Source organism: Acaromyces ingoldii, assembly GCF_003144295.1.
Source record: "Acaromyces ingoldii strain MCA 4198 unplaced genomic scaffold FA10scaffold_4, whole genome shotgun sequence".
Lineage (NCBI taxonomy): Eukaryota > Fungi > Basidiomycota > Exobasidiomycetes > Exobasidiales > Cryptobasidiaceae > Acaromyces > Acaromyces ingoldii.
Genome location: NW_020290250.1, coordinates 774,472 through 802,323, shown reverse-complemented (window position 1 = coordinate 802,323; position 27,852 = coordinate 774,472). Strand labels below are relative to the sequence as shown.

Here is a 27,852-nt window from a genome sequence, read left to right as displayed (position 1 = left end):
GTGGTCGTAGAAACAGTAGTAGTACGTAGTAGTAGCTAATACTACTGGCAGGGACCGTGTCGTGCATGAAACACAATGAATCAGCCCGCCACGAGGTATCCCGTCGGTGCATTTCCCAAGCTAGGCTTAACCTTACACATGAAATCTGCGGGCACAGACACCGACGCCTTCGGTCTGCTGGGTTGGCTCTATCGCGAGGTGATCTCAGCTCCATGTCTCGGCCTCGCCACAGAATCACACCACCTCTTCCGCTCCCCTCTTGATATCCAGGCATTGTCGAGGGCACGACGCCGCCACCATCCCTGCTGCCGAGCAAGGCGGGAGCATACTGGCCAAGAGAGCAAGGGGCGGAACTGCTGCGACTTATCGCAAAGCCATGGACGACGGCTCGGCAATCTGCTCGAAGCCAGCCTTACCCCTCTCTTGAACATCACCTCATCCTCCCCCTCTGCCATTCGCTCACAACTAGGTGCAAGGACAACGGACAAGACACACACAGAGAGAGAGAGAGACGGAGCTAGAGAGCGTTCGGAGTCGCGCGTTCTTCCCGTCGGGAGCAAGGAAGGCAAAGGTCGAGACGCTCCGACTTCCCTCGCTCCCACGGGTTGACTATCAGCCTTGCGGCCTGGTCTCTGATCTCTGTTCTCAGACCACGTCCTTTTCTAGTGACATTCAGGGCTCTGCCTCGGGCGCCCCCAAACGAGAGCACCGACAATGCTGCGCAGCGCGACTAGCAAGCCCTCGACTTCGGCCTCGTTGTCGGGCGTAGGGCCAGTGGGAGGATTAGGAAGCGGGCAAGGCGAAGAGACGATCAGCGCACTAGATGGCCAGCAATCCGTCCCCAATCTAGGCCTACATAGCGCTGCAGCGACGGGCAACATCGGCCTGGTCAAGTATGCCCTGGAGAATGGCCAGCCAGTGTCAAGCCTTCTCAACGGCCTCTTACCCCTACATGCGGCCAGTGCCGGGGGCAACGAGACAGTCGTCCGATTCCTGCTCTCGTACGGCGCCGACGTCAATGCTGTTCGCGAAAGATCGCAGAGGGGATCGTCCAGCCAGCCAGGCATGGGCGCCGAGGGCTCCACCTCGCTCCATTTTGCCGCCGCCGAGGGCCACCTCGGCGTCATTCGACTTCTCCTCGACAGAGGTGCCCGGCCTGCCGAACAGGACAGGAACGGCGTCACGCCAGAGATGCTCGCAGCCGACAACGGCCACGCTGCCTGCGCCTCTCTGCTCAGGTCTTGGCAGGCAGCCTATGGCCCCAATGGGCTTGCCGACGTCCTCGCTGGACCATCAGCAGGGCCGTCGTCTTTTGCGGGCGCCGCAACGCCGCCGACGCTGGGGCTCGATGGGGCGTCGTCCAATGGCCGAAAGGAGTCTCAGGCCGTGCGCAGCCAGCGGTCTTTCGACCACCTCTCCCTAGCCGCGGCAGGCGTAAAGGCGTCGCTCTTGGCACGGAAGAATCATGCGCTGGCCAAGGTCAGCTCCAACCCCAACCTCAAGAGCGCAGCAGCGACGACCTCTCCGCCCACGCCGCCGCCACCGCTGCCCACGCCACCGCTGGAAGCGACAAGGCGACAAGGTCAGGCTCCCTCCTTTGCGCAGATGCCAAGCCCCGAAGAAGGAGCCAATGCCACCGCGCTTCACTTTCTCGCACCCCATAACAAGAGAAGACCTTCGCTGCCTTCGATTTTCGAGCGAGCAACACATCCAACGGCCTCGCTGCGAGCCGCTCTGGGAGGCTCGTCATCGTCCAGCCTGCGAACAGAGGTGGACGCCGACGCCGGCGCCGGCAGTGCAGGACCCCCCACAGAAGCAGATCCCCTGGGCTACAACGTCAACATGACGACGCCGCCGAGTCCTCTCCGCCACAACATCCTCGGTTCCAAGAGGAGCTTTTCCAACATTGTGCGCAAGGCTACGGGCGGCGTCTCTTCGCACAATCCGTCGACGGTCGAGCTGCCGTCATCGACGCCCAAGACGACCCCCGAATCGAGCCGGCTGCTGCGCAGTCGTCCCAGCGAAGCATCGTTGGCTTCAGAAACGGGCGCCTTTTCGAGACGCAACGGCGGCGGCAGCAGCAGCCGTAGCGCTCAGGCCGACTCTGCTTCGCTCTTGGACTCCTCCTCGTCGACACCGCCGCCGCCGCTCCCGCCCGAACGGGCGTTTGGCTCTCCTTCCACGAGAGCGGCTGCTGCTGAAGTTGCATCAACTGCTTCGCCGAGCCGATCCTCAAGACCGTCGCCTCCTCTCTCTCAACACGTTGTTGCCTCGCCACCGCAGATGCGCAGAGATTTGGACTCAGATGACTCTAGAGGATCTGCCCGTCAAAGGTCTCGAACCACATCAGGCGCCGGACAGGAGATGCTCCGAGTCGCAACGGACCCTCCGACACGCACCGAAGGTGTGCCTTCGCGGTCGCAGAGCTCGGATGGTGCAGAGGACGGCGCATTCGAGGATGCACAGGAGTTTCTCGGTACGCCGATCAGTGGCGATGTGGAAGCAGGCAGATTCACGTCGACGAGGAGAACACCAGATGGGGGCGTGCGCCAGATTGCGCAGCGTTCCAGCTCTAGAGTCACAAGCCCTCGAGTCACCACAGACTCACTCCCCTTCTTGTCGCAAGAGACGGCGATCTCTTCCGGACCGAGCATTGAAGGCGGCGTTGGCGATGATGGTGCCTTTCCGCATCAGACGCTTCACAAGCCTCGGTCGATGGGATCAATCTCGACGCACACGCGGTCACCTACTGCCCGGAGTCAAAGCCAGCAGACCTCCTTGCCCACCAGGACTTCGCGAGCCGGCAGCATGGCCAGCAAGGCTTCGTCCTCTTCTCTGGTCTCCCACACAGCCTCAGACCATGCCCAGGCCATCCTGCGGAGCGCCGACCAATACGCGGCGGACGGCAAGATGCACAACGAAGACGGAACTCAGGTCAGCCTGACGCAGATGCTAGCCGCTTACGGCGAGGCGCTGGCGCTAGAGAGGGGCACCGCTTCTTCGGTATCATCGAGCGGGCATTCCGTCACGATGAGCCCCCTGCGAAAGCAAGCCAGCATTGCTTCGCTCGGCAGCAGGGGCATACCTCTGCGCAGCGTGCAAGAAGACGAGGATCGCCCGCCGATGCCTTCGTCGAATCCTCCCACGTACCCACGGTCGCTCTCTGAGTCGACTGCAAATGGCCCTTCTGCGGTGCATCTCCAGCCGTCAAAGTCTGTGAATCCTCGAGCGAGAGCCAGAAGCATCGAAGGTGGCGATGCAGCCCATGCAACCAGCAGCACCTCTGGTGCTCGCGCCCGGAACAAGGTGCCGCAGATGACCCTGCGCGAGATATTTTCTGCCGGTGAGTAAGCAACTCGTGTCGATGCGTGCATTCAGTAGCTCATCCTGCGACGAGACAGACGATACTCCACCGACGAGAGCGCCACCCTTGGAAGGCCCTCACAATGTGGTGGAAGAATACGGCCTGACGCATCTCGTGAAGAAGCCCAGCAACAGCGCACTCAAGTCCCGCGGCACAACAGACGAATTGATTTGGGACGAACCGAGCAGCGCTAGAAGTCTGCTTTCGCGCGGCCTCAGCGACTCCAATTCGCGCTTCAACCGATCCGACCACTCTGTCCAGGCACCCACCAGCGTGGGGACTAGCCCATACTACTCCCCCTCGACTCCAGTGTCGCCTGCGTCTGCCTATTTTGGAGAGAGCAGCACGAGCACGTCGACCTCGGCAACGACGGCGGGGGCACCGGCGCCTGTGCACAAGCACAGTCCCTCCCTGCCCACTGACCTGGGGACTTTCTCGCGTGATTCTACCTTCGCACAAGGGTCCAATCTTGAACCGCGAGTTTGGGGCTCCCGAGTGCATCACACCGCTGTGTCGCCCGCTACGCATGCGACCAAGGACGGCAGCACGATCTCTGATCGGCGCATAAAGCATTCACGAAGGCCACCGACAGCCGAGTCACAGAGCTCCGAAGAGCAGCACGTCACGAGCGCAGGCAAGCCCAATTCGACGTCAGGGAAAGCTGCGCGTTCGTTTACAGACCTGACGATGCCGCTGAATGCTGCCGCTCGTGGAACGCAACAGCGGCCTGTCGAGCAGATGGACTCCCGGCAGCAGTCGAGCACGAGCCTTGCAACCTCTTCTACAGCCTCAACATCAGCCTGTGGAAGCAGCAGCAGCAGCAGCAACTACAGCAGCGGGCCCCTCTCTACTGCGCGACCATCGGCGACCAATTCGCCCTTCCAGCCTTTGCCACCGGTCGCCTCGGCCTCCACACCCACCTCCACCACCTTTCCGAGGACCTCGTCGTCTCCGCCTGCACCGAAAAAGAAGAGCACGATGAAGGCCTTTCTTAGCGGTATCCGGCAGAATGTCTCAAAGTGAACCCCCTCTCAGCCACCTTTTCTTTACTACCTCTTGGTCGCTCTCGGGTACCTTGACAAGACGCTGGTAAACCTACATTCTTTTCCTTTTCCTTTCACCTTTCACATGAAGAAGCCCGCATTGACAACGCATCTCTTGTACCATAAGCCCTCTTCACTCATTCATATCTCGATGGATCTCCCGTCGGCATGCATCATTTACCCCTTCATCGTTGTGGGTGACAAATTTCTTTCGGAATTCGGACTCCTTTTTCGTTTCCATTTTTATTTTTTTTTGGTCTCTTGAAAAGCCCTTCTTGATCAGGCGTGTTCTTCCTTCCTATTCGCAACAAACAACAAAGGCACGGATGAGAGGATGAACGGACGCACAGGGAAGAGCCTGCAGGACAAGAAGTCGGCGTCGACGACGACGCTCCCTGCCGTGCTTCGCGAGGAGCTCGGGCTCGGTTCGCCCCGCCCTTCTGGGGGCACTGGCCGTCCCGTCAATGCTTCTCGAAGCGGCCGCGGTGGCCGTGGTGGGCGCGGCGGAGGAGCAGGCAGGCCTCAGACGGCGCGGACTGGGTCGGGCTCGAGAAAGGATGCCAGGAGGGCGCAGCGGGAGGGCAAGAAGGAGGCGCGGCGGCAGCACTTTGGCGGCGCTGCCGGTGGTAGTGGAAAGTCGTTGTCGTCGTCGCATATAGAAGGGCGCGAGGCTGCCAATGGGGGCAGAGGCTCGCAGTTGAAGGTGATTGGAAAGGGACGGAGCGCCCTGGCTGGGATGGAGGGCGCTAGAATGAGGAGGGAAAGAGAAGAGACGAAGAGAAAGGAGAAAGAGGAGCGGCAGGCGCAGGAGAAGAAGGAGATCGAGAAGGCGAATCGAGACGCCAAGGGGAAAAGAAAGGCTCACCTTGAGCCAGATGGAATGGAGAGGAAAGAGGAAAAGAAAAGTAGAAAGAGTGTGCAGTTTGCAGACGATGTCGAGCTCGCGGAGGACAAGAGTGCCACCAAAGAAGAGGAGGACAGTGGGCGACAGCGAAAACACGTCGGGCAAGGCGAGATGACACCGCTCGAGCGCATGCTAGCGCGGGCTGGGCAAGGCAGCAGTGGCAGCGCCGCCGAAGAGGTGGGGGCCACTGGCGGAAAAGACGGAAAGAAGAAGGCCAGGAGGAGGATGCTGACGACCGCGGAGAAGAACGAGGAGGACGAGATTGCATGGCTCGAGGCGAAGCTGGGCATGAGAGGCAAAAGCAAAAAGTCTGTCAAGAAGGGAAACGTTGCAGGAGAAGAAGACGACGATGAAGCCGCTGAGGACGATGACGGACTGGGAGGTGAGTATCAGCTGGAGCACTAGGCTAGTAGCAAGAGTGCGGCGCTGATGCGGACATGATGCGTAGGCTTTCTCGACGAGCTCGATCGATTCTATCCGGGCATGTATTCGGGAAGCGAGGGAGACGATGAGGAGGACGATAACGGCGAGTCTGATGAGGAGGAAGACCTCTCAGAGGATGAGGAGGATGCAGATACGGACAGTGAGGATTTTGTAGAGGAGAGCGAGGAAGGAAGTAGCGACGAGGAAGATGATCTTGAAGGAGATCAAGAATCGGACGACGAATCACTGTCCGGCGACGGCGACGAAGAAGAAGATATCTCGGCAGATGACAAAGGCGAGGAGGAGCAGGGCCTCGCTGAGTCTCGAGAAGAGCATGATCACGATGTCCACAGTGGAGACGTTGCCAAAGAGCAGACAGCTTCGACAAGATACATCCCTCCAGCCCTTCGCAAGGCAAATGCTGCCAGCTCCAACGTACCTTCGCTGGAACAGCAAAAGCTTAGACGGCAGCTCAAGGGTCTCCTCAACAGGCTAGGCGACGGCAACATCGACACGATCCTTGGAGAGATCGAAGGTGTATACCGACAGAGCAGCCGTGCGGAAGTCACAACTTGTCTCACAGACCTCATCATCGAGACGGTGGCGTCGAGTGCGAACCTCATCGACACGTTTGTCATTCTCTACGCCGCCCTTACCGCTTCGTTGCACCGCGTAGTCGGCCTTGAATTCGGCGCTTCGTTTGTTCAGACACTCGTCGAAAAGTGGCTCGGGCATGTCGAGAAGGTCCGTGGTATCAAGAGTGATTCCATTCTCGATGAAGGAAAGGAGTGCATCAATCTTCTCGTCTTGCTCGGCCACCTGTACAACCTTTCCGTCGTCGCATGCCCTCTGGTGTACGACATCGTACGCCACATTCTCGGCGTAACAAGAGGCGAGACTGCACCAGAGGGGACGATGCTGGAAGTCGACGTAGAGATGCTGCTCAAGCTCATGCGTGTATGCGGGCCTCAGCTACGCCACGACGATCCATCCTCGCTCCGTTCCATCATTCACCTGGCCCAGCAACGTACCACAAATGCCAGTTCAACCTCTTCTCGCGCGCGCTTCATGATTGAAGCGCTACAGGATCTAAAGAACAATCGGACGAAGGCCACAGCAAATGACGCGAGCGTCCAGAGCCTGGCGCGAATGAAGAAGTATCTATCGTCGCTGTCAAAAAAGCACGCAGTCAGGACGCAGGAGCCCCTGAGGGTCACACTAGATGACCTGCGTGACGCCGAGAAGAAGGGCAGGTGGTGGCTAGTCGGGGCCGCTTGGGCGGGGCACGCACGCGACGAGGAGAGTGGACTCGGGTCCAACATCGACCGAAGCAAGAAGCAAGCACGACAGCAATCAGAAGGAGAGCAAGATGAAGAGATGGAGAGGTTGCTGGCCCTGGCAAAGCGACAGGGCATGAACACGGACGCGCGAAGAAGCATCTTTCTCGTCTTGCTGCAGAGCCAGGACTATCTCGACGCCAGCAGACGGCTTCTCGCACTGCGGCTCAACGAGACGCAACGGAGAGAGACTATCCGTGTGCTGCTACACTGCATCGGTGCAGAGAAGAGCTTCAACCCCTACTACGCCCTCGTGGGACAGCAACTCGCCATCGACGATGGAGGCGCCAAATTCACGATGCAGTACTGCCTGTGGGACTTCTTGAGGAGTTTGGGCCAGAAGGAGTGCGGCGGCAAGAGCTTCTCGGTCGATGACGACGAGGAAGGAGACGGATTCGATCATGATGGGCAAGAGCAGAGCTCGACAAAGGTGGAGAATGTTGCGCGAGCCTACGCCTGGTGGTTTGCAAAGGGCTCCATCAGCCTCTACGTCCTCAAGCCAATCGACTTCACAGCCCTCAAGCCAAAGTCGACGACTTTCCTCCAGCTCCTCTTCATCCACCTGCTCCTTTCCGTTCAGTCGACTTCTCCGGCGCTGACGCTATCTCTATCGCGCCTGGCAGATGCAAGGGCAAGAGACGAGGAAGCAGAAGTCAAGGGCACGCCAGACCAACGTGCCGCACTCGAGTCCCTCTTCGTCCGCGGCCTGGCGACGAACACGGTCCTCACGCGCGGCTTGGCCCTGTTTGTGCAACAGAATGTCGCAGGAAAGGCACCCAAGATGGCACGCGACAGGTTGGGTGCAGACAAGGTGTCCGTCGCGAGGCTCAAGTGGGCCTTGGGCATCGTCAAGCAGGTCCTCAGCGTCGGTGTGGAAGTAGCTCGATGATGCAATTTGATTCTGTACTTTTACATGCAATTCACACATTCCTACTTTGAATCTTCTTGCTCGTCCTCAGTCTTGCGCCTTTTGCTGCTGGCTTCGACGATTGCCTTCCGTTTGGCCTTGTCGTTCTTCCTTGGTACGCTCCCGGCCGCCACCTTGACGGCTTCTCTCTTTGGCGCAGCCTTCTTGAGCCTCTTCTTCTCCTTCTTGCTCGCATTTGGCAGCTTCACCATCCACTCAGGTACCTCGCACCCGCTCTGCCTCATGACATTGACCACGGCCTTTAGGTGGGTTGCATCTTCTCTCGCAAAGAATGTCACCGCTTTTCCCTTCCGGCCCGCTCGGCCTGTGCGTCCGATCCGGTGAATGTAGCTCTGAACGCTCTGAGGAAAGTCGTAGTTGATCACCAGATTGACGCCCTTGAAATCGATGCCGCGTGCCAGAACCTCTGTGCAAATGAGGACCCAGATCTGGCCCTTTTTAAAGGCAGACACGACGGCCTCGCGCTGTGACCGAGGCCGATCGCCATGAATGACGTCGACGTGCACGCCATCATAGACGAGCTCCTTGAAGAGCTCCTGTGCGCGCTGGATCGACTGAACAAAGATGAGGACCGGCGGCTTGAGCTCGCCCCTCTGCACCAGGGAGCGCAGGCCCAGCAGCTTTCCTTCCTCCGACGCCACGTACATGAGCTCTTGGTCGACTGTCTCGACGGCGCCGTCCTTTTTCCCTACCAGAATCCGGCATTCGTCGACCATGAATGTCTTTGCAAGCTCCTCTATACCAGACGGGAGCGTCGCACTCGTCAGGGCCTTGCGCAGCTGAGGATGTGTGCAGGCCGCCAGGATGGAGTCGGTCTGTTGGAGGAAACCCTCGTCCAGGAGTCGGTCCGCCTCGTCCAGCACCAGGTAGCGCACCGCCGAAAGGTCCACCTCTTCCTCTTCGATGGCATGAACGAGCCGCAGGGGAGTTGTGATGAGCACGTCGTACTTTTTCTTGCTGGCCTCTTGCTTCTGGTTCTTTTCCGCCTGCGTCGGCTTGGTCAGGACGTTGATTTTCCATTTGCGTCCATCTCCCAGCCTCCTCAGCTGCTCGTGGATCTGTGTGGCCAGCTCATTGGTTGGGCACACAACAACGGCACGGTACCCTTCCTTCTTTGCAGGAGCGCCGAGGTGATGTAGGAGCGGGAGCAGATAGGTGAGCGTCTTGCCCGAGCCCGTGGGAGCGCCAACCAGCGCATCGCGATTATCGAGCATGACGGGCATCGCGCCGCGCTGGACCGCTGTCGGGTGCCTCCACCCGAAGCGGACGAGGTTGTCGATCAGATAGTCCTCCACGCGCCACCGCTCCTTGAGATTCTGCCAAGCGCTGCCCACGAGGGGCATCGGCACGTCGGTGCCAGTCTGCTTGATTTTGTGGTGGCGGAGGTACGAAGCCACATTGGCCTTTGTGATGATTACCTCGCCCTCCCCATCTCCGCTCTCCTCTACTCCTTCATCACCCGTCCCTCCCTCATCCTCATCCTGTTCCACGACTGCCCCTGCCTTCCCTTTCTGGTCTCCAAAGAAGTCAAGCTCCTCCGGCAAGCGCTCCTCGGTGCTCCCTCCAACGCCCCTCTTTCGTTTCTTCCCGTCCGACATGGCCGATGCACTTGAGCTCCCTGGTCGATCTTTGCCTCTCGGTGAAAAGAGATCCATGTCCGCACCAAACCGCTTCCGGTCGAAGCCGGACCCAAGGCCCGTTGTGAGGGACTTGAAGATGTCCATGCCTAGCCTTGATCGGTATCTAGATGCGAATCCTCACAAACGCGAGCCAAGGAAAAAAAAACCTGTCCTCAACCGTAACTTCCAAAAAAAGTTTCCAATTTCGGAATTCGGGAGTTCGCACGTGTGGCTGTTGTATCATGGTGACGGTGAAGCATTGGATACAAGTACAATTGTGTTGCAGGCAACTTTCGATATGTGACAGAAGGAGCAATGAGATATGGGTGCAAGGATGATATGCAGAAGGTACTGAGGCCTAAGCGGCTCCGCTCAAATGCCGATGCAGACTCGGAGGCATCAACAGCTCGAAGTCCGCCGGCACGGGGTAGTCCTCGCCGACGAGGGCCTTTACCGCCATGCACAGCCTGTCGAGCCTGAGCACGATTCCAAAAGCGACACTGACACCCACGGCAAATGTCTGGTACTTTTCGCTAGCGAGCGTCTCAAATGTAACGTGTCGGGGCAGTTCCAATTCCTCTCGGTCGCGTTCTTCATTGTGCAGATCCTCGACTCGGGCACGAGTAGACCGACAACGGAGGACCTCGAAGCTGTGGCCGACAGAAATGAATCTGTCCAGCAACACCGGCACAATCTGCGGTAGCGGTGTGGCGGAGCGGAGTGCCGTTGTGCTCATCGTTAGCACGGCAATGCAATCCGCCAGGAAGAGAGGGTCCAAAAAGCGGATCCTGCGCAGAAGGGCCCTCGAATAGACCGGACCCAGGTGGTCGACAATGGTGACGGCGTGGGATAGCAGCCTTGACAGCTCCATCTCAATTCGAGCAAGATCGTCGTAGCGCGATGCCGGCCATTTGCCACGGAGTGACCACTCATAAACGACGTTGACTTTGAGCACGGCGAGGCGCCTCATCTTCTGCCGTAGTGCAAGGAGCTGCTTAGTCGCTTCTGCCGAGGTCATGACATCGGTCGATGACGCGGGTGCAGCAGCAATAGTGATGAAGTGGCAATAAAGTCTGGTGGTCTGGGCCACGATTGTCGCATGGCTGATGCGGACGTATTTGCGCAAGGTGCTGCTAGGAGGCAGGATGGCCATAATGTATGCAGCCGTGGTACCGATGAGGACCTCGACAAATCTGCGCCAAGCCACTGACCAGCCAATGCCCGGGCTTCCCGGAGAAGGATTGGTGGCATCCTTCCAGGAGTAGCCCACAATGAGCGATGTCGTGACACAGGTGATGATCGTCGTAATGGGAGGTCCTGGGTAGTAGATGCGACCGAGCATGAGGAAAGAGAAGCCAAAGGCGCCCACGACGGCCAGAGCAAAGGGGTTGGCCACCCCACTTCCAGACGCAATGTACCAGATCAAGAGACCGAAGATGGCGCCAACAAATGTTGCCATCAAGCGCGAGATAAGACCGAAGGCCACCTCGCCTCTGTGGCGAGCCGTGCAGAGCTGTGCCATAATGACAACCCAGATGGCCTTGTTGTTGTACGCCCACCCCGCCGACGAGCTGACCATCGAAGGAAGCGCCGTAAGAATTGTAACTGCGCCAGCCTTGATGCAGAAGAGCGAGTGTCCGCGGTAGAGCTGATGGAGAAAGTCCGAGAGGCCTGGTCCCAATTCGTCATCAGCACATGCACCCTTTGTCCAAAGAAGCCCAGTCTAGCAACTCACGAATGCCAATTTCCTGCCATACTGATTCGCTTGGCATCGCATCTGGGTTCCTTGCCCGCGTCTTTCCCAGGCTCGATGCCATGCCGGGGATGGCGGTCGGATCTTCGTCCTCGTGGTCGTCATGAGACGTGGAAGCCTCCCCGATGTTCCTCCATGTGTCAATGCTGAGCAACTTGGGCCAAGCTGGCAACCAGAAGCGCCAGTACCGATTATTCTCTTCGATAGATGCAAGGTATTCCAGTATTTTGATGAGACGAAGGCTGTATTCCTTCTCAAAGAAGAGGAGCGTGTATGCCTGATAGAGGTACCGGTGTGGCACCTTTTCTGTGACCTCGTCACTGTCGCTGACGCTAGCCCGGAAGGGCTCAATGACCGCCGACTTGCGCGCGTCAAATTCAGCGATGCGCCTTCGCAGCTCTTCGACATGGTATGATGTTGACTTGGTCGGCTGGCTTGGGTCGTTGACGAAGTTTGACCTGCTGTCCCCCAGCTTCAGAAACCAGTCGCGGAGCTTTTGAAAGCGTTGGTGGTTGAGCGTATGCAGCCAAGATTCGATATGGATGATTGCCTCGGCCTGCGCTTGCTGGAGGTCGCCGCTTGCTGCGCCAATGTTGCTCATACACAATTCAATATACCGATCGTTGCTCGGTTTGTGCAATTCGATCTCGACAGCGGCATATCGAAGCGACTCCCATATGCCGACGGGCGCCAGCGGACCACCGTTGCTATCCTCATTCTGAACATGGCGACTGTGATGACTATTATGATGATGACCACCCGGCCAATGCCATGGCGTGCGCCCGTGGCGAAGGGAAGGTGTCGGCGAAGGCGAGGGTGAGTCGGATCGAAACAGGCTCGCGGGACGCAACCGCTCCGACAGCCGATGCACATGCGACGTGCTCTCATGCTGGTGCGCCGTCGTCATGGCCGAGTCTACCTTCTTGCCCTCCTCCATGACCCGAGGTTCAGGCTCCTCTCCAGCAGGTGTGGAAATTGGTGGAGTGCCTGGACGGCTAGGCGCGGGCGTATGAGCAGGAGTGGTAAAGCGAGAGAAAGTAGTTGGATCGATGGGGAATCTCGTGCGCTGAATGTCGGACTTGATCATGCTCAGATAGAAAGCGACACCATCGACAGGCGTCAAGAGCAGCCTAGTGAGCCTCTCCAATTCCTTCAACTCGACGCCGCTGCACAGGCCGAAGGAAAGCTCCCTCGTCAGGAGCCGAGCAGATGAAGTGAGGGGCAGCAGCCCAGATTCAGCCCCAGAGACCTTGTCCTTGACGAGGTCGAAGTTGAAGTCGGCGTCAAGCGGTGATCGCTGAAAGAGAGCTTTTCGCTCGGTGCTCGCAGCGCCGAGGGGCCCGAGGACCTTGGTCAATCGCTCGACGAATTCGGAGTTGACGGACTTTGGAAAAATGAGGAGGGATCCGACGATGTTTAGGCCCGACTTGATTGCCAGAGGCACGATCACAGTTTGGCCGAGCGAATACATCGGGTAGGGAAACAAGGGCGCGTAAATGAGCGTGATGTCGATCATGATGCAGGCGAGAATGGTGGCAAAGATGAAGGGCGAAGGGCCGAACTTGACCTTGAGGTACAACGCTGCTGCAGCGCCGACGGCAAGAAAAGCACCACAGATGGCCGTCGGGGATGTCTCTATGTAGTCACCCGCAAAGACTCGCGCCAAAGACACCTCGCTCATCGGCAACTTGTACTTTGTGCGGGAGACATGGGCGAGCTTGATACCGATGCATGCATATGCCCAGCTCACGGAGAGGAGTAACATCGTGAAGAACTCGCGCTCGAGGACGGCGACCAGGGCCAGCTCGGCCGGTTGGATGAAGATACCGACGAGGATCAGGAAGCTCGCATTTCCCATCATTACCTCGACTGGGTGGATGATGAACAGGACGAGGCAGACCCAGGCGACGATGCTCGACCTGATCCACGGCTTGACCTTGGACCAGTCGCGGATTGTGGGCCACACCCACGCCACCTGCGCCGGCACCTCAAGATGGCTTGACAGCCATCTTTTCCACTTGCTCTCATCGCCATCCTTCTCAGCCTTGCCATCCTTCTTTTTCGCTTCCTCTCTGATGCCGCTGTCTTTGTCCTCGATCTTTTCCTTCTCGGCGGCGTCCGACGACGCAGGCGTGCGCTGCTTGGCCTCCTCCTCTGGCCCAGCAAACTCGACGTGGTGCTCGCCGCTGTGCCTTGTTTCGCTCATGCAGCAATTTTCATGTGTTGGTGGTCGTCGCCATGTCAGAAGCCAAATCGACTGCAGGCGAAAATAAACCCTAGCCCGAAGGCACCCCCGGTCGGCATCTCCACTAAGTAAAACCTTACATCCGCGGGAAGGGCCACCACGTGTTTCCTTAAAGGTACCCAACTTGCTTCGACATTTGCTATGATGACAACATCAGTCTCTGCCATGTCTAATCGAGAGCCTCTAAGCCGCCAGCTTCCTTGCCTCTCTTAGCCACAGCGCACTCAATTCAGGCTTCAAGATGGCTTCGAAGCGCTCGCAGTCCAATTGCGGCTACCACACGCGCGCTCGCTCGTGTCCGCACTCTGGTAAATCTCTCGACTTGGCGCGTCATTCTGCATCTGCACCCGCAGGAAGAAGCAGAAACCAAAAATAAAAAGACTTGGAAAAATTAGAGAGTGCTTCTTCCTCCTGTCGTGAAGCATTAGCATAGCAACACCTTCAATCAGCCAAGGTCCGCGTAAGAGGATGGAGGACCGGAGACCGCTAAGCGGCGTCTCTTTGGCGTCTGTCGCGTCTTCGTCGGCGTCGTCTTCGCTGAGAAACGAGCGGGTGCGGTTCCTCATCGTCCGACATGGCGAGACGGACAGCAATGTCGCTGGCATCATCCAGGGCCAGCTTGACACGGACCTCAACGCGCGGGGGAGAAGACAGGCTGCCCAGGTTGGCAAGGCCCTTAGCACCGTCGACATCGACGAAGTGTACAGCAGCCCGCTCCGACGAGCTGCCGACACGGCGAGGGCCATTGTCGAGGCTCACCCAAAGCAGGCGCGTCTCCCCGTCTGGTTCGATGACCGCTTCAAGGAGAGGGGCTTCGGCAGCCTCGAAGGACGGACGTATGACCGGTCCAAGCCCAAGCGAGATTCCATCGATGGCATTGAAAAGTCAAACGAGTGCGTCCCTCACTGATCCTGCCTTAGTTGATCTGATCAAGGTGAAAGCTTACCTTCTCTCGGCCAGCTTTATGCTCCGGCTAGCCTCGCTCTGGACAGATATTCTCAGTGGACCTGCACCCTTTCGGGGCGCCGAAAAGCTCGTGCACACTCGTCAGGCAGACTTTGGAGCAAGCGGAAGCAGTGGAATGCCCCTGGTCCGTCGTTCGCTCGACCGATCATTGGACCATGGCGGGTGCAGCCGGACGGTGCTCCTCGTTGGTCACGGTGCTGCCATTGGCGCTCTCGTAGGGTGGGTCGATCGACCTTGAGAATGCCCTCGTGAGGATTGCTGAATCTTGTTCTGCCAACCCACAGAAATGTCCTGCTGGACACCGGTCTCGCCAAGCTGGGTGCTGGCATTTCTCGCACGCGTGTCTGGAACTGCAGCATCACCGAGCTGCAGCTCGATCTCGACTCCCTCGAAGTGCCTGAATCTTCCAGCTCCCAGTTGATCAGCAATGGTGTCCTGCCGACACGCCCGCCACCACCGAGCTTTGCAGAGCATGCGCCTGGCGCAAAATTCTGGTGGACCCTCGGCGCCTCTACCTCATCAAGCGGCAAGGGCGCTGCGGCTGGCAACCCGCCGCGAGGGAGGAGAGATTCAAGGGACTGCGGCGCTGCGTGCGACGCACCTTTTCTCGTTGAGCGCTGGGCCGATGTGAGGCACCTGCCCGAGGACGACGAAGAGGATCAAGAAGGGGCCAGAGTCAACGCAGACGAGCTGGCCAATCGAGCGACATGAGTCTTACGCCCTTCCCGGATGGCTGCATTTAGAGTACTTTATTAGAATACATGGGGTAGTGTCTCTTTCTTGCTAGGAAGTGCCGTTTGCTTCCACCGGTCTGAGCCGTGCGACGAGATTCTGCGATTCTTCATTGTTTCGCAAGAGGTTGCGAAGCGCAAAGATGGCCCTCTCCCGAATATCTGATCCGTTTGCCCGTCGCAATTAGCACCTTTCTCGTTAGAGGAATGGGAGTAAACCAAGGACTCACAAGGGTTTCGCTCATCGAGCTGGGTGAGGTTCATGACATCGAAGAGGCCACCCTTTTCCCTCGTTGTGTCCTGCACGATGCGGACGCTCTCACTCTCACTCTCCTTCTCTTTCTCCGTGGGAGTGGGAAGCGATCGATAGAACGAGAGCGTGCCCAAAAGACTGACGAGATCACGCTTCAGGTTGTCCATCCCCGGTCTGCTGCCATCGTTGCTCTTCGATACGCCTGCTGCTCCTGCTGCTAAGGTAGCAGCGCCCGTTTGCGAAAGAGCATGTCCCTGCGGAGGTTGCGAGACAGGCGTCGCCGCCGTCGACTTGAAAGGCGAGATAGCAGGCGAGAACTCCATCGTTGTATGGAGGAGCGCTGTTACCCATTCCAATCGTTAGTCACCAGAAAGATCGTCAGGAAAGACGGTAGCAGAAAACTAACATATCAAAGTGCCGACAAAGATTTGCGTCCGCATGAGACTGAGGATCGACTGGGCGGGACTCGGAGCTGAAGAGGACACGATTGACATGCTGAGCTGGATGAGGCACTGGCAAAGAAGGACGAGGCCGACGTGCACCTCGACAAGGCGAGCGTCGGGCTTGGCTTCGTCTGGTCCGGCGTTGATCACGTCTTGCATCGAACTTTGCGCCCAAGTCGCCAGTTTGGTGAATGCATCGAGGAGAGACTGGGCATCATCTTTACCCACCGAGGCATGCTTTTGTTGAAGCTTCGCATCGAGGAGCTTCAGCAATGTCAGCTGCGAGGCAGAGACGAGGGAATGTTCTTCGTTGATTGGCGCCAAGCTACTGTAGGCCTTGTCGAAGAGACCTCTGTCCATTATATTGTCGAAGATGGCAAAGAGGACTCCGAGATTCTCCATTCGTGTCCTTCTCTTTTTCGTGAACGAGTCTTCTAGTGGAACGGCGAGACCGGAGTCGTTATCGTGTAAGACTTGCTCTTCGGCACCCTCTTCCTCGTCTTCGTCCTCTTCAACGTGGGATTGGGCAAGATCCAGAAGACAGCGCATAAGCGTGGCACCAGCAGACTTCTGCACTAGAATTTCACTACGAGCCCCGCTGTCGACAGTGGTATTGAGGACGAGGACCTGCGACGCGGCCGAGGTGCCTTGGTCTGGTGATTGCAACAAGCGACTGCAACTCTCGTAAGCATCACTTTAGTCCTCGTATGATAGCCGCCGCTGCTCTTTCCACTCACATGACCAGGTCTACTCCGTCCCTTGTGGTGCCCTCTTTGATCCTGCCTATCCCCAACGCATCGCTCCACAATCTCCCTTGCAGCTCGTCGTTTTGCGTCACGAGATTTGACAGAAGCTGCACGAGCGTGCGCGATAGTAGCCGCGCTGGGACGCATGACGGTCATCAGTGAGACAGGTACTGCTCAATAATCTATCTTTACACACCATCATCGTTGTCTTCGAAGGTAAATGTCGTAGTTTTCCAGAGCGTTGCAACAGCTGACGCTGCGACACAACTGTGGGCATGCATTCGATTTGAGCTTATTGCACTTGGATTGACAGCACCAAGACTCTCACAAGCAGCACTTTTGAGCCTCTGTATCCCCCACAATCCCGTTCCTCAAGATCCGCGCGACAAGTGCCGCTGTTCGCATCCCCTCTGCCTTCGAGACGGCCTCCTCCCATCTTGCAGAGGCTGAGAGCGCCAGCTCCGGTCCCCGCCCCATCAGCGCCCTAAATCTCCCTCTGTCCACTTCGGACCGAGCCAGACGCCTTGCCATCTCCTCAAGCGCCGCCTCGTCCTGGCCCTCTAAAGCTCGTTGCAGCTCCGCCTCGTCCATCGTCACTGCCTCCCAAGCTGCTTCTCGGAAGATTGCAAACGACTTGCAGGTGGAGTCGGAAACAGAAAATAAAAAAATAAAAAATAAAATAACCACGTGGGCTGTACGTGCTCGTGTGCGGCGTGCGTGTCATTCTCCACCTACGGCTGACTCTTCCACGGCTTCCATTGCTTCTAGCCACCACCTCATACCACCAGCCACCTCTACGCACCCAGCTCACAAGCGAGTCGCACAAAAGCCATTCCTCATTCGCGAATTCGCAACCTTTAACGCAAACGTGAGCCCTGTACTTCCTGCGCGCGCGAGGGAAGAGAGAGCCTGGAGCTGATATAACGCCATAGAACACCATCGAAAAAGGTTAAAAAAAAAGCCTACCAAAAGCAGCAATCATGTCGGACTGGGATGCAGTGACCGTCATTGGCTCCAAGAGCCGTCCTGGTGGAGGCGCGGGAAAGCAGGGTCCTACCGCCATCGAGCGCGGAAAGGCTGTGGGCGCCATCACGGAGAATGACCGGAAAGGTAAGCCAATCAGTTGAATTGATAATGGGAGAGGTCGGCGGTCGCTGACGTGAGCTGGAATCTTATAGTCACATCGGGCACGAACAAGGGCCACAGCGGGCCGGACCACGCCCACCTCGCCAAGCTCGACCGAGAGGACGCACCCACGGCGCCGCCCAAGGTGGCACCCACGGTCGGCAAGGCCATCGGCCAGGCTCGCCAGGACAAGGGGTGGACGCAAAAAGATCTGGGCACGCGCATCAACGAGAAGCCCCAGGTGGTGGCTGAATTCGAGAGCGGAAAGGCCCAGCCGAACCCGCAGATTCTCTCAAAGATGGAGCGCGCGCTCGGGGTCAAGCTTCGAGGAAAGGAGATTGGCCAGCCCCTGGGTGGACCTAAGAAGAAGTAGAGAAGAATAACAGGTCCCGAAAGTAATGCAGTTTTCCACTACCTAGACGAGAATTACTATATACAGCCCTAGAGGAGCGGCTACCGTTCACTTCCACTGCCTCACTCAGCCAGCTCTGTTGTGTGTGTGACACGGAGAAGGATGTCAGCAGAGTGAAAGACGAAAATTGCCATCACATTCTAACGCACCCTCGTTGAATGTCCTGCCAATGAGCATCCTTCGGATCTCTTGGGTGCCTGCACCGACGGTGTACAGCCTGGCGTCCCTCAGCAGTCGGTTGACGGGATACTCGTTGATGTAGCCGTTGCCGCCGCAGGACTGCATGGCCTCGGAGCAGACCTCGACGGCACGGTCGGAGCTGTAGAGGATCGCGCCTGCGCAGTCCCGCCGCGAGACGTGGCCTTGGTCGCAGGCGCGAGCGACGGCATAGACGTAGGCCCGGCTCGCGTTGAGCTTGGTGTACATGTCTGCAATCTTTCCCTGCATGAGCTGGAACGTGGCAATGGGCTTGCCAAACTGCTTGCGCTGGTGCGCGTAGTCTGTGCTAAAGTCGAATGCAGCCTGCATCAGGCCCAGTGGACCGCCAGACAGGACCAGACGCTCGAGGTCAAGGCCGCTCATGAGCACGGCGGCGCCCCCGTCGACCTTTCCCAGCACGTTCTCGGCAGGCACCTCGACGTTGTCAAAGATGAGCTCGCAGGTGTCGGAGCCGCGCATGCCAAATTTGTCGAGCTTCGGCGATGTCGAGAAGCCCGGTGTGTCGCGCTCGACGATAAAGGCCGTGATGCCCTTGGGGCCCTTGTCTGGTGACGTCTTTGCGTAGATGACAAACGTCGACGCGACGGGCCCGTTTGTGATCCAGAACTTGGAGCCGTTGAGGACGTAGACGTCGCCCTGCTTCTTGGCCGTCGTCGTCATGCTCACGACGTCGGACCCACTGCCTGGCTCGCTCATGGCCAGAGAGCCGACCTTGACACCCGAAATGAGGTCGGGAAGGTATTTTTGCTTCTGCGCCGCCGTGCCGTTTCGCGCGATCTGGTTAACGCACAGGTTCGAATGTGCGCCGTACGAGAGCGCCAGCGATCCCGATGCCCTCGAGAGCTCTGTCGTGGCAGAAGACGAGAGTCAGCCCAAAGTGCAAGTTCGCGAAAGAGAAAGAAAGAGAGCGCATACAGAGGCAGGACTCACCCTCCATGACGATAGTGTGTTCGAGATACCCTTTGCCCAAGCCTCCGTACTCCTCCGGGACAGTGATGCCCAGCAGGCCCATCTCTCCCAGGCTCGGCCATAGATCCATGGGCGACGTGTTTGTGCTGTCAATCTCCTGGGCGCGAGGAGCCACACGCGACTGGGCCCACGACGACACGGCGTCGCGCAGCTCGGCCTGGTCCGACGTCAAGCCCGCCAACGACTCGTTGTAAAACGTGTGCACGAGCCTGGCATGCGGACGCACCTGCCGTGTGGGTGCGACTGCCGCTCGCAGCAACGCAGGTCTTAACGGCGCCAGCCTCATGTCTGGGTGTTGTAGTAGGATTGGGATGAAGATAGATTGCGGGGGTGCGAGGCCAGGCCAGGCGAGTTGATATACTTTTTAGGCGCACGGCGGACAGGGCTCCGCGGCTTCCGCTTAGTCGCCTTCACGTGTCGACGCGAAGACAAGATCCACTTTTAAGCTCGTGTCGAACCCCTTCTTTCTCGCTTCTTTTCACAGACAAGCCGACCTCGGACGACGAACGACACGATGCCGCAACAAGAAAACAGGTACCTGAGCGCGGGAAAGGCGCTCTCCATTGTCGGTTGCCCCTTCTCCGGTGGCCAGAAGCGCGCCGGTGTCGATTCGGGCCCAAACTCGCTCGTCGATGCAGGCCTGATCCAGCAGCTCGAGGATCTCGGCTGGAACGTCGACTTTGGTGGGCACCAGCAGTTTGAGGAGGTCAACAAGCTCCTCAGGGATGGCGACCCAGACATTGGCAACATGAAGAACCCCAGGACCGTGTCCGAGGTCACGAGGCAGGTTGCCGAGACGGTCAGCGCATATGCGAAAAAGGGCCGGCTCCCACTCACGCTCGGAGGTGACCACAGTCTGGTGAGCATCTTCCTTTCTCCCCTCTCTCTTTGGACTCGTCCGAAATGCTGACATATCGCTTCTGATGTACAGGCCCTCGGGACAGTCTCGGGCTCGCTGCGTGCACACCCCGACGCGGCCTTGATCTGGATCGACGCGCACGCCGACATCAACACGCCTGCGACGACGCCCTCGGGCAATCTGCATGGCTGCCCCGTCTCGTTCCTCCTCGGCCTGCCAGGCACTGACGTGGAGCCATTCAAGAGCTGGCTGCCTGCCTCACCGCTCCTCAAGTCCGACTCGCTCGTCTACATTGGCCTGCGCGACATTGACTCAGGCGAGCGCAAGATCCTGCGCGAGAACGGCATCAAGGCATTCAGCATGCACGAAGTCGACAAGTACGGCATCGGAAAGGTTGTCGAGCTGGCACTGGAGCACGTCAACAAGGGCAAGGAAATCAAGCGGCCCATCCACCTCAGCTTCGACGTCGATGCCCTCGACCCCTCGGTGGCTCCCAGCACCGGCACCCCGGTCCGCGGTGGCCTCACCTTCCGCGAGGGCCACTACATCTGCGAGGCCCTCTACGAGACGGGCTGCCTCGTTGCAATGGACTGTGGGTGTGATTGTCCAAGAATTCCAATTTCATCCTGCTGACTCCTCGTCCCATTGTCCCCTCTACGCTGACAGTGATGGAGGTGAACCCGTCGCTGATGCAGAAGCGTGACGCCGAGCAAACCATCGCAATCGGCTGCTCCCTCATCCGGTCCGCCTTGGGCGAGACGTTGCTGTAGAGACAATTATTGTCCTACAAGATTCTCGCCACGAAAGCATTAGAAATACAAGGGACAATCTCTCTCTCTCTCTCACGACTGATCTCTCTGTTCGTATACTGCCGCTGAATAGAAGTACTGTACAAGTGTATGTGTGTGTATATGTGGTTGCCCATCTCATTGTCCTCAAGAGCAGGGGTCTCAGAATTGATTGCGACCAATGGGCCTCTTCCTGGTCTGCGTCTGTGTCTGTCTCGTCGGTGGCACCTCGAAGTCGTCATCGTCGCTGATGGCGTACGACTGAATCTCGTCTTCCTCCTCCTCGTCATCCTCGACGGCCTGGCTCTCGACTAGCTTGCTTCGCGCATTCTTTGCCGCTGCCCGTCCTCGCGTCGTGCTACTTGCCTTTGGCAATGGGGCCGTCTTTCTTGTAGTGGTCTTGGCCGGCGCCCTCTTCTTACCTCCTACATTGCTGCTCAGTGCCGCCGCTCGACTCGACTTGGGCGGAGGTGCCTCGTCTTCGTCCTCTTCCTCTTCGTCATCGTCGTCATTTTGGCCTAAGAACGTCTGCTTCGAAGTCTTCATGCTTCCTCCCCTTCCCTTTCCACGAGCAGGCGGTGCCGATTTAGCACCTCCGCCGCCCCGCCGTGAAGTCGAGGCTTGTGCACGCCTAGCCGATGGGTCATCATCATCGTCATCGTCCTCTTCACTCAGACCAATTCCACCGATATCGCCGTCGGCTAGGGCATCGTCCAGCATGCTATCGTCTGAGTCGACCCCTGCTCCTCGGGTCACCGTTGACTGGGGTGCTCTTGTCAGCTTCTTGCTTTGAACAGACCTCGAGACAGAGTCTGGACTCTCACCTTCCCATTCTTGCGGCCCTTTGACCTACTCCCGTCCTCTTCCCCATCTTCCTCGTCCCCCTCGTTCGCAGCAGGTCCAGCTGCTCTCTGCTGTTCCTCCCTGATTTTGTCCAACTCCGAGTCGAGCTGCCTCTCATCGGGCCCAATCTCGACCAGGCCCTTTCTCGTGCTCCGCATGACTTTTTCCACGAAGTGGCCAATGGCCTCTTTGTCGTCCTTGTCGACAAAGTTCATGATGGCGCGCTCCAGGCCATGTGGGTTGAGAATCTGCAGACGCTGGCTGCCCAGATAGTCCTGGACAAGGTCCGACATCTTGACGCGCTCCAGCCGCTCAGAGGGCACCATGTCTTCCGTCGGCTCGACAAAGTCTTCGCCCTTCTGGCTCTTGTCTGTGCACGAGGATATGGAGCTGTCAGCACAACACAAGGAGGAGAGCTATGCTGCCTAACCGACCCACCTTTCTTCTTCGTCGTCGTCTTTTTCTTCGAGAACTGGAGAAGATCCTTTGGATTGGCCACTTTGCCCACAAAGTCCTGGCCGAATCTGACGAGGTTGCCCATCTCGTGGCGGGTGTACTGCACCCGCAGACGGATCAGCGGCAGCATCTTCTCGGGTCTCTCCTGCTCTGGCGTTTCTGCGTGCTTGATGTCCCATTCCTCATCAATGCGCCCAATCAGATCCTGAATCTTGGTCTTGAGCAGCTTGCCCACGGCCAGCTTGTCGTCAATCGTCAGGCCTGCAGCCTCGAGCTCGTCATCGAGATCGATGTCGTCCATGATAAAGGGCCGGACTGTCTTGAGAGTGATGGGCTCCACCATGTAGTCTCTTTTCTCAACGTGGATGATCGCCACTTGTCTGAAACAATTGTCAGCTGTCTGAGGAGACATAAACGGCGCTGCAATGGGCGACGTACTTTTCGGCTGCTTCGCCTGGGCAGAGGCTTGTGGCAACACTGCTTCCGGGCTGCGAGATGCGGTACCTTTTCCCAGCCACCGGCTGAGGGACAATGAGCTGCTCGTGCTCGTGTCCCCAGACGACGAGGTGAACACTGTCGTCGAACATAGACTCCGGTACCATGGCTTTCGGGTCATGTGCAGCTCTAGAGGAAATTTATTAGCAAGCAGCGAGCTTCAAGTGAAAGGAAGTCACGCACCGATTTTGGTGAATGGTCAAAATATTGAACCAATCGTCAGGATCCTCCCTCGGACGGTACATCCTCACGCGATTGGCCCGGAGCTCGTAGTGCATCCTCTCGTCTTTGATGTTACCCATGCCATAGAGGGCAATCTTGGTATCGCCCTTCTGCAGGAGCACGGGTCGTATGCGAATACCGTCGTCAGAGAGGCCACCAGCGGGCGGGGCTGCCTTGGAGGATCGCGAGGCCAGGGCGTCGGACGACGGGAGCTCGACCTTGCCAAAGTAATTGACCAGGCCCGTGACGGAGAGAAGGTCCAAGGCAGAGAGGGCGCCCTCGACGCCGACCCCTTGTGGATCATCGTGATTGCCGTGGATCGAGAAGACGGGGATCGCTACATTGAGGTTCTGGTCTTCGTAGTTTACCGCAGGGAATGTATACCCCTCAGCCGCGCCGTCGCTGGGGTCGCTGAGGAGCTCGATAGAGATTGGTTTGTCCCCCAGAGTGTATTCGCGGAGAAGGCCCATGACCTGGTGCAGCGTGGTGCGTGAAGGCTTGTTCTCATGGAAGAGGTCACCTCCCAGGAGGATAAAGTCCACCTTTAGTGATGACATTCAGCTTCTAGGTACAAGAGCAGAGAGACGGCGTGCGGGCTCACATCATGTTCCACTGCCAGCTGTAGGATCTCGCGGAATGTATTGATCGAGTCTTGTCCCCGCACAGGGTCTCTTTCCATGTAGCCGATGCTGACAATTACCATCGAAGATCAGCTTGCAACTCAACCCCTCACGATTACAGTATTATTTGGCTCACTGATTGTCTGTCGCAAGCATGATCTTCACATGGTCGTCGCCCGCTAATCGTTGCCCTCATCAGTCTGTGCTCTTTTGTCAGATCTCATCATAATCCACACGCACATCGAGGTTCGTAGCTCGATCCGGGCTGCGTTGGAGGAGCACTGGGGACCGGTGTATGCGTCAACAAACCGATCCCAGGCTTCGAAATAGACCCTACGAGCTGGACTTACTTCGTTTCTCTACCATCATCTCCTCCAAGATCCACATCCGGCGAGCGTCCACTCGTGGTTGTGGCTACATCGTCCATGCCCACATCATTTCCTCCGTTGGTGCTGACGCTTCCTGCTCGCCTTGACGCGCGAGTAGATCTCTGGCTCACCATCCTTCCTTACCCCGCCACGCAGCAGTCTTTGAGCCTCTTGCTCTTTTGCCCAATACAGACACTGTCTGTCCGCCGCTGCGTCTCTCTCGCCCTGTCGTGCTCGTCCCTATTGCAGCTGCGCGTGTTAGTCAACCTGCAACCTTCGCAAGGTGGAATCTGGATCTCCAAAGTGACACATTTAAGGCTCAGCCCTTTGGAAATACACGTGTTGTGGAGAGACTTGAAGCCGACATGGCCCGTCCGCGAGCGCCCCACCTTTCGTTCGTTGGAGCCATCACCCGTTTTGGCAACACAACTTTTGACGACGACGAACGAAATGGCGGCCGCAAGGAGGATCGCCACGGGCGGCCTGTGCCGCGCCCTTTCTTCCTCCTCGGCCCTTGCGAGGCCGGCTATGGCTGCGACGCTGGCTGCATCTTCTCGGCCACTTTCAACATCTATGGCCCAATTGGCCGACGACAAGAAGAATGCCCCGCGTCAGGGCCTGCTCAAGTCGCTCCTCCACGGCTCAGAGAGCGCCAGGGAGGACGGGATGACGTCGCAGAGCCAGAGCCACAGTAACACAGTCGGGCGGGGAAAGTACATTCACGAGATCCAGAGTGAGTACTCTTCGACGAGACCGAGAGACCGAGTAGCTTCTACAAAGACAAGCATAACGAAAAGCTCGATGCGCTTTGCGCTCGCTCTCTCTCTCTCTGTCAATCTTCTCTTCCACATTTGCATACGCCAGCAACTGACCAGTCGTCTCTCTTCACGCTCTCGCAGGACACGTTGTGCGGCCTGACCAAGTCGACGCATACAAGGCGATCCTTGCCGAGCACTACCCCAAGCTCGCCCAGGACGCGCCAGTGCGTCTCATTGGGTCCTGGGAGGTCGTCGTGGGCGAGCTCGAGACCTTCTACCACATCTGGGAGTACGATGGATATGAGGGCTACGACCGCTGCAGCGCTGCTCTGGCCAAGTCGGAGCAGTTTGCGTCGCTCAACAAGCAGCTCCGCAGCACCCTCGGCTCGCGCTCCAGCTGGCTCACGCAGGAGTTTGCCTTTTGGAAGACGAGCCCGCCTCGCGAATCGGGCGTCAAAGACCCCATCTACGAGCTGCGCACCTACCACCTCAGGCCAGGCACCCTTCTCGAGTGGGAGTCCAACTGGTGAGCTTCCCTCTTTATCCCTTGTTCTTCAAAAAGAAACTCGAAACACTGACGATCGATTCTCTACCCAGGCGCCGAGGACTCGAGGCTCGCAAGCGCTTCGTCGAGCCCATCGCAGCTTACTTTAGCCAGATTGGCCAGCTGCACACCGTCCAGCACATCTGGCGCTACGAGTCACTGGACCAGCGAAAGAAGACGAGGGACGCCGCATGGCAGGTCGAGACGTGGAACGACACGGTGACGCAGACGGTCAAGCTCATCGACAAGATGCACGCCCAGATCATGAGGCCACTGCCCTTCAGTCCGTTCCAGTAAAGCCATGCCATCGCAATGTGAAAATTGAAATACATCATCGTCTACGCCTGTCTTTCTCTTCAGCAGCAGCATCATCATGAGGATCGTAGCGGCGTCTTCTCTCATCAGGCCTGGCTTCCCGGCCATCGTCTCGATGGTGATAGCTCCTCGGTTTGCCTCGTCTCTCCTCATCGTACCGATGCCTCGCTCCTCTTCTCTTGTAGTCGTCGTCGCGAGTCGAATAGCCTCTACTCGAGCCTCTGTTTTCGCGCTCGTCATAGCGCCCTTCCTCGCTTCTCCTTCTCTCTCCCTCGTGATGTCTCCTTTCACCCCTGTACCGATCCTCGTAGTCGTGCCTAGCCCGCCTCCTTGTGTCATCGTCTTCGCCGCGCCCGTCCCGGCTCTCAAGCTTTCTCCTCTTTCTTTCCTCTTTTTCCTCCCTTCTCTGTCGCTTCTCCTCCTTGCGTCTCTTCTTCTCCTCCTTGGTCATGCTCTCGCCGTCGCTGCTCCCCCCACGCTTCTTTGCCTTTTTGGATGCGGCAATGTATGCAGCCATGGGATCCTCGAGATCGATGTCATCATCGTCGTTCTCATCTTCCTCCTCGTCATCGTCGCCGTTTGTGATCTGTGGCGCTGCATTTCTGCTTGGACGCTGCTCCTGCTCGTGCTCCTCCATCGCCGCTGCATCATCGCCGCTGCGCTTCTTCTGGCCAGGCATCTTGTAGTCCTTGACGTGGTCCACCCGGATCGTCCGCCCCAGCAGGCTGAACCCGTTGAGGTTGTCGACGGCCAGCACGGTGCTCCGCTGGTCCTCGTAGAGCAGGAACCCGAACCCCCGCCTCTCTCCCGGCTTGCCGCCCTGGTTCTGGCCCTGGCCCTGACCCTGGCTCCCGCTCCCGCTTCCTCCCTCTCCTTGGCTCGATGCACCCGGGTGACCCTGGCCGGGGCCGCCCTGCTGCGACCGGAGCCCACCCTCGGGCACGCGCGGGAGATTGATGTCGAGCACCTCGCCATATTGCGAAAAGACGGCAATGACATCGCCCTCGGTCAGCCGCTTGTCGAGGCCGCCGACAAAGATGTAGGCGCTCTCGCGGTAGTCGTCGTGCCAGGACGCGCCCCCGTCCACGGCGAGGTCCAGCTCCCGCTCATTGATCCGGTTGACCTCGCGGACGTTGCTGGAAGAGTGAGTGAAAGAAGGAGGGAGTTCAGATGTGAGCAGACGCCTGAATAGCTTGGATAGCAGAGCAAGGACTCACTTCATGGAGCCATTCAAGAGGGGGAGGGCAACAGGAAGATGGCGATGAAGAGCCGAAAAAAAAAAGAGAAGTTAGCTTGAGCATAAAGCGCGTCTGGTTCGTGGAGGTGTCCGGTCCGACAAGCCTCAAAACCAGCTTCAGACCACAGACGAACAGAATAGGCCAAGGAGCAAAGAATAGATTCAATGGAAGTGATTCAGAATATCTTCGAGCGGCGTAAGTTTTCCTGACAGAATCTCATGGTCGACAGGTGCAAGGTTGGATGAAGGAGGGTCAAACATTCTATACGGAGAGTCTGTGGGCGGAGGAAAGTGAGTGGGCGGAGGAAAGTGTGTGGGCGAAGGGAAGTGTGTGGGCGAAGGGATGTGTGGGGGCGACGAAAAGTGAACTTGGTCTTCGGCCAATGACTCCAAGTGGTGCGATTGGCCAGACGGAAGCTCCGAGACCACATGCGGCGGGTCCTGCTGCCCGGCCTTTCTAGGCGTCCTGCGCTTTGTTCTTGACCAATTCGACACAAGTGGCATCTTGTCCTCTTTGAATTGCGGCGTGTCCATCGGCGTTTTGTGCTCTTTGATTTGCAGGGTGCCAAAAGCTGTGCTTGTGGGAGGTAAAGCCCGCGCCCATGACGGCTCACCAACCTCTGAGAGCGGCTTCTGATTCGGTGAAGGATCTCTCAGGTTGTATTTCCTGCGTCGTTTCTCCTTGCGTTTCTTCACCAGGCGTGGGCTCGAGCGCTGAGCTCCATCACGACCTAAGCCATCATGGTGCCTGCCCAAGTGATATGCAGGTGTGACGCCCTGATTAGCGGCAGAGTCATGGACCTCGGCCTTCTTCTTGCGCTTTTGGCTTACTGTCTGAACATTACTGCCTTCACCCACGGCAGGATG

General features: G+C 58.0%; 12 protein-coding genes across 12 annotated transcripts; 6 read left to right on the top strand and 6 right to left on the bottom strand.

Moving 5' to 3' along the window:
- Nucleotides 1-3,009: 3,009 nt before the first annotated feature.
- Nucleotides 3,010-4,463, top strand: FA10DRAFT_138147 (hypothetical protein). The gene has a single exon (XM_025518018.1). The coding sequence runs from the start codon at nt 3,365-3,367 to the stop codon at nt 4,385-4,387; it is 1,023 nt and encodes a 340-aa protein (XP_025376404.1). The 5' UTR covers nt 3,010-3,364; the 3' UTR covers nt 4,388-4,463.
- Nucleotides 4,464-4,721: 258 nt separating this feature from the next.
- On the top strand, nt 4,722-8,000 carry FA10DRAFT_253280 (hypothetical protein). Its single transcript, XM_025519684.1, has 2 exons — nt 4,722-5,693; nt 5,760-8,000. Exons 1-2 carry the CDS (start codon nt 4,742-4,744, stop codon nt 7,958-7,960), a joined length of 3,153 nt encoding a protein of 1,050 aa, XP_025376403.1. The 5' UTR covers nt 4,722-4,741; the 3' UTR covers nt 7,961-8,000.
- On the bottom strand, nt 7,951-9,760 carry FA10DRAFT_267788 (P-loop containing nucleoside triphosphate hydrolase protein). Its single transcript, XM_025522053.1, has one exon. It carries the CDS (start codon nt 9,721-9,723, stop codon nt 8,002-8,004), a length of 1,722 nt encoding a protein of 573 aa, XP_025376402.1. The 5' UTR covers nt 9,724-9,760; the 3' UTR covers nt 7,951-8,001.
- Nucleotides 9,761-9,863: 103 nt separating this feature from the next.
- On the bottom strand, nt 9,864-13,622 carry FA10DRAFT_242589 (hypothetical protein). The gene is made up of 2 exons (XM_025519285.1): nt 11,354-13,622; nt 9,864-11,289 (listed from the first exon to the last, which is right to left on the bottom strand). The coding sequence occupies exons 1-2, from the start codon at nt 13,575-13,577 to the stop codon at nt 9,977-9,979; spliced, it is 3,537 nt and encodes a 1,178-aa protein (XP_025376401.1). The 5' UTR covers nt 13,578-13,622; the 3' UTR covers nt 9,864-9,976.
- A 408-nt stretch (nt 13,623-14,030) lies between these two features.
- On the top strand, nt 14,031-15,359 carry FA10DRAFT_267786 (phosphoglycerate mutase-like protein). Its single transcript, XM_025522052.1, has 3 exons — nt 14,031-14,509; nt 14,577-14,801; nt 14,867-15,359. The coding sequence occupies exons 1-3, from the start codon at nt 14,085-14,087 to the stop codon at nt 15,291-15,293; spliced, it is 1,077 nt and encodes a 358-aa protein (XP_025376400.1). The 5' UTR covers nt 14,031-14,084; the 3' UTR covers nt 15,294-15,359.
- FA10DRAFT_302568 (hypothetical protein) lies at nt 15,299-17,389 on the bottom strand. The gene is made up of 6 exons (XM_025525141.1): nt 17,084-17,389; nt 16,952-17,022; nt 16,747-16,891; nt 15,973-16,682; nt 15,544-15,906; nt 15,299-15,475 (listed from the first exon to the last, which is right to left on the bottom strand). The coding sequence occupies exons 1-6, from the start codon at nt 17,344-17,346 to the stop codon at nt 15,366-15,368; spliced, it is 1,662 nt and encodes a 553-aa protein (XP_025376399.1). The 5' UTR covers nt 17,347-17,389; the 3' UTR covers nt 15,299-15,365.
- Nucleotides 17,390-17,516: 127 nt separating this feature from the next.
- Nucleotides 17,517-18,361, top strand: FA10DRAFT_267784 (putative MBF1-multi protein bridging factor mediates GCN4-dependent transcriptional activation). The gene is made up of 3 exons (XM_025522051.1): nt 17,517-17,623; nt 17,688-17,865; nt 17,934-18,361. The coding sequence occupies exons 2-3, from the start codon at nt 17,736-17,738 to the stop codon at nt 18,251-18,253; spliced, it is 450 nt and encodes a 149-aa protein (XP_025376398.1). The 5' UTR covers nt 17,517-17,623; nt 17,688-17,735; the 3' UTR covers nt 18,254-18,361.
- On the bottom strand, nt 18,222-19,784 carry FA10DRAFT_267783 (acyl-CoA dehydrogenase NM domain-like protein). Its single transcript, XM_025522050.1, has 3 exons — nt 19,442-19,784; nt 18,442-19,356; nt 18,222-18,368 (listed from the first exon to the last, which is right to left on the bottom strand). Exons 1-3 carry the CDS (start codon nt 19,764-19,766, stop codon nt 18,355-18,357), a joined length of 1,254 nt encoding a protein of 417 aa, XP_025376397.1. The 5' UTR covers nt 19,767-19,784; the 3' UTR covers nt 18,222-18,354.
- A 200-nt stretch (nt 19,785-19,984) lies between these two features.
- FA10DRAFT_253265 (putative arginase) lies at nt 19,985-21,257 on the top strand. The gene is made up of 3 exons (XM_025519683.1): nt 19,985-20,339; nt 20,412-20,931; nt 21,006-21,257. Exons 1-3 carry the CDS (start codon nt 19,995-19,997, stop codon nt 21,107-21,109), a joined length of 969 nt encoding a protein of 322 aa, XP_025376396.1. The 5' UTR covers nt 19,985-19,994; the 3' UTR covers nt 21,110-21,257.
- Nucleotides 21,180-24,414, bottom strand: FA10DRAFT_267781 (DNA repair exonuclease). The gene is made up of 9 exons (XM_025522049.1): nt 24,114-24,414; nt 24,004-24,044; nt 23,900-23,942; nt 23,745-23,832; nt 23,105-23,685; nt 22,865-23,050; nt 22,409-22,806; nt 21,952-22,340; nt 21,180-21,889 (listed from the first exon to the last, which is right to left on the bottom strand). Exons 1-9 carry the CDS (start codon nt 24,263-24,265, stop codon nt 21,290-21,292), a joined length of 2,478 nt encoding a protein of 825 aa, XP_025376395.1. The 5' UTR covers nt 24,266-24,414; the 3' UTR covers nt 21,180-21,289.
- Nucleotides 24,415-24,704: 290 nt separating this feature from the next.
- On the top strand, nt 24,705-25,730 carry FA10DRAFT_232288 (NIPSNAP-domain-containing protein; the record flags this gene model as incomplete). Its single annotated transcript, XM_025518898.1, has 3 exons — nt 24,705-24,864; nt 25,031-25,415; nt 25,487-25,730. The coding sequence occupies 3 exons, from the start codon at nt 24,705-24,707 to the stop codon at nt 25,728-25,730; spliced, it is 789 nt and encodes a 262-aa protein (XP_025376394.1).
- Nucleotides 25,731-26,427: 697 nt separating this feature from the next.
- FA10DRAFT_219807 (RNA-binding domain-containing protein) lies at nt 26,428-26,886 on the bottom strand (the record flags this gene model as incomplete). The annotated part of the gene is made up of 2 exons (XM_025518535.1): nt 26,428-26,646; nt 26,692-26,886. Coding segments are annotated over 2 exons (414 nt in total), but the record flags the coding sequence as incomplete, so codon positions are not given.
- Between the last annotated feature and the right edge of the window lie 966 nt (nt 26,887-27,852).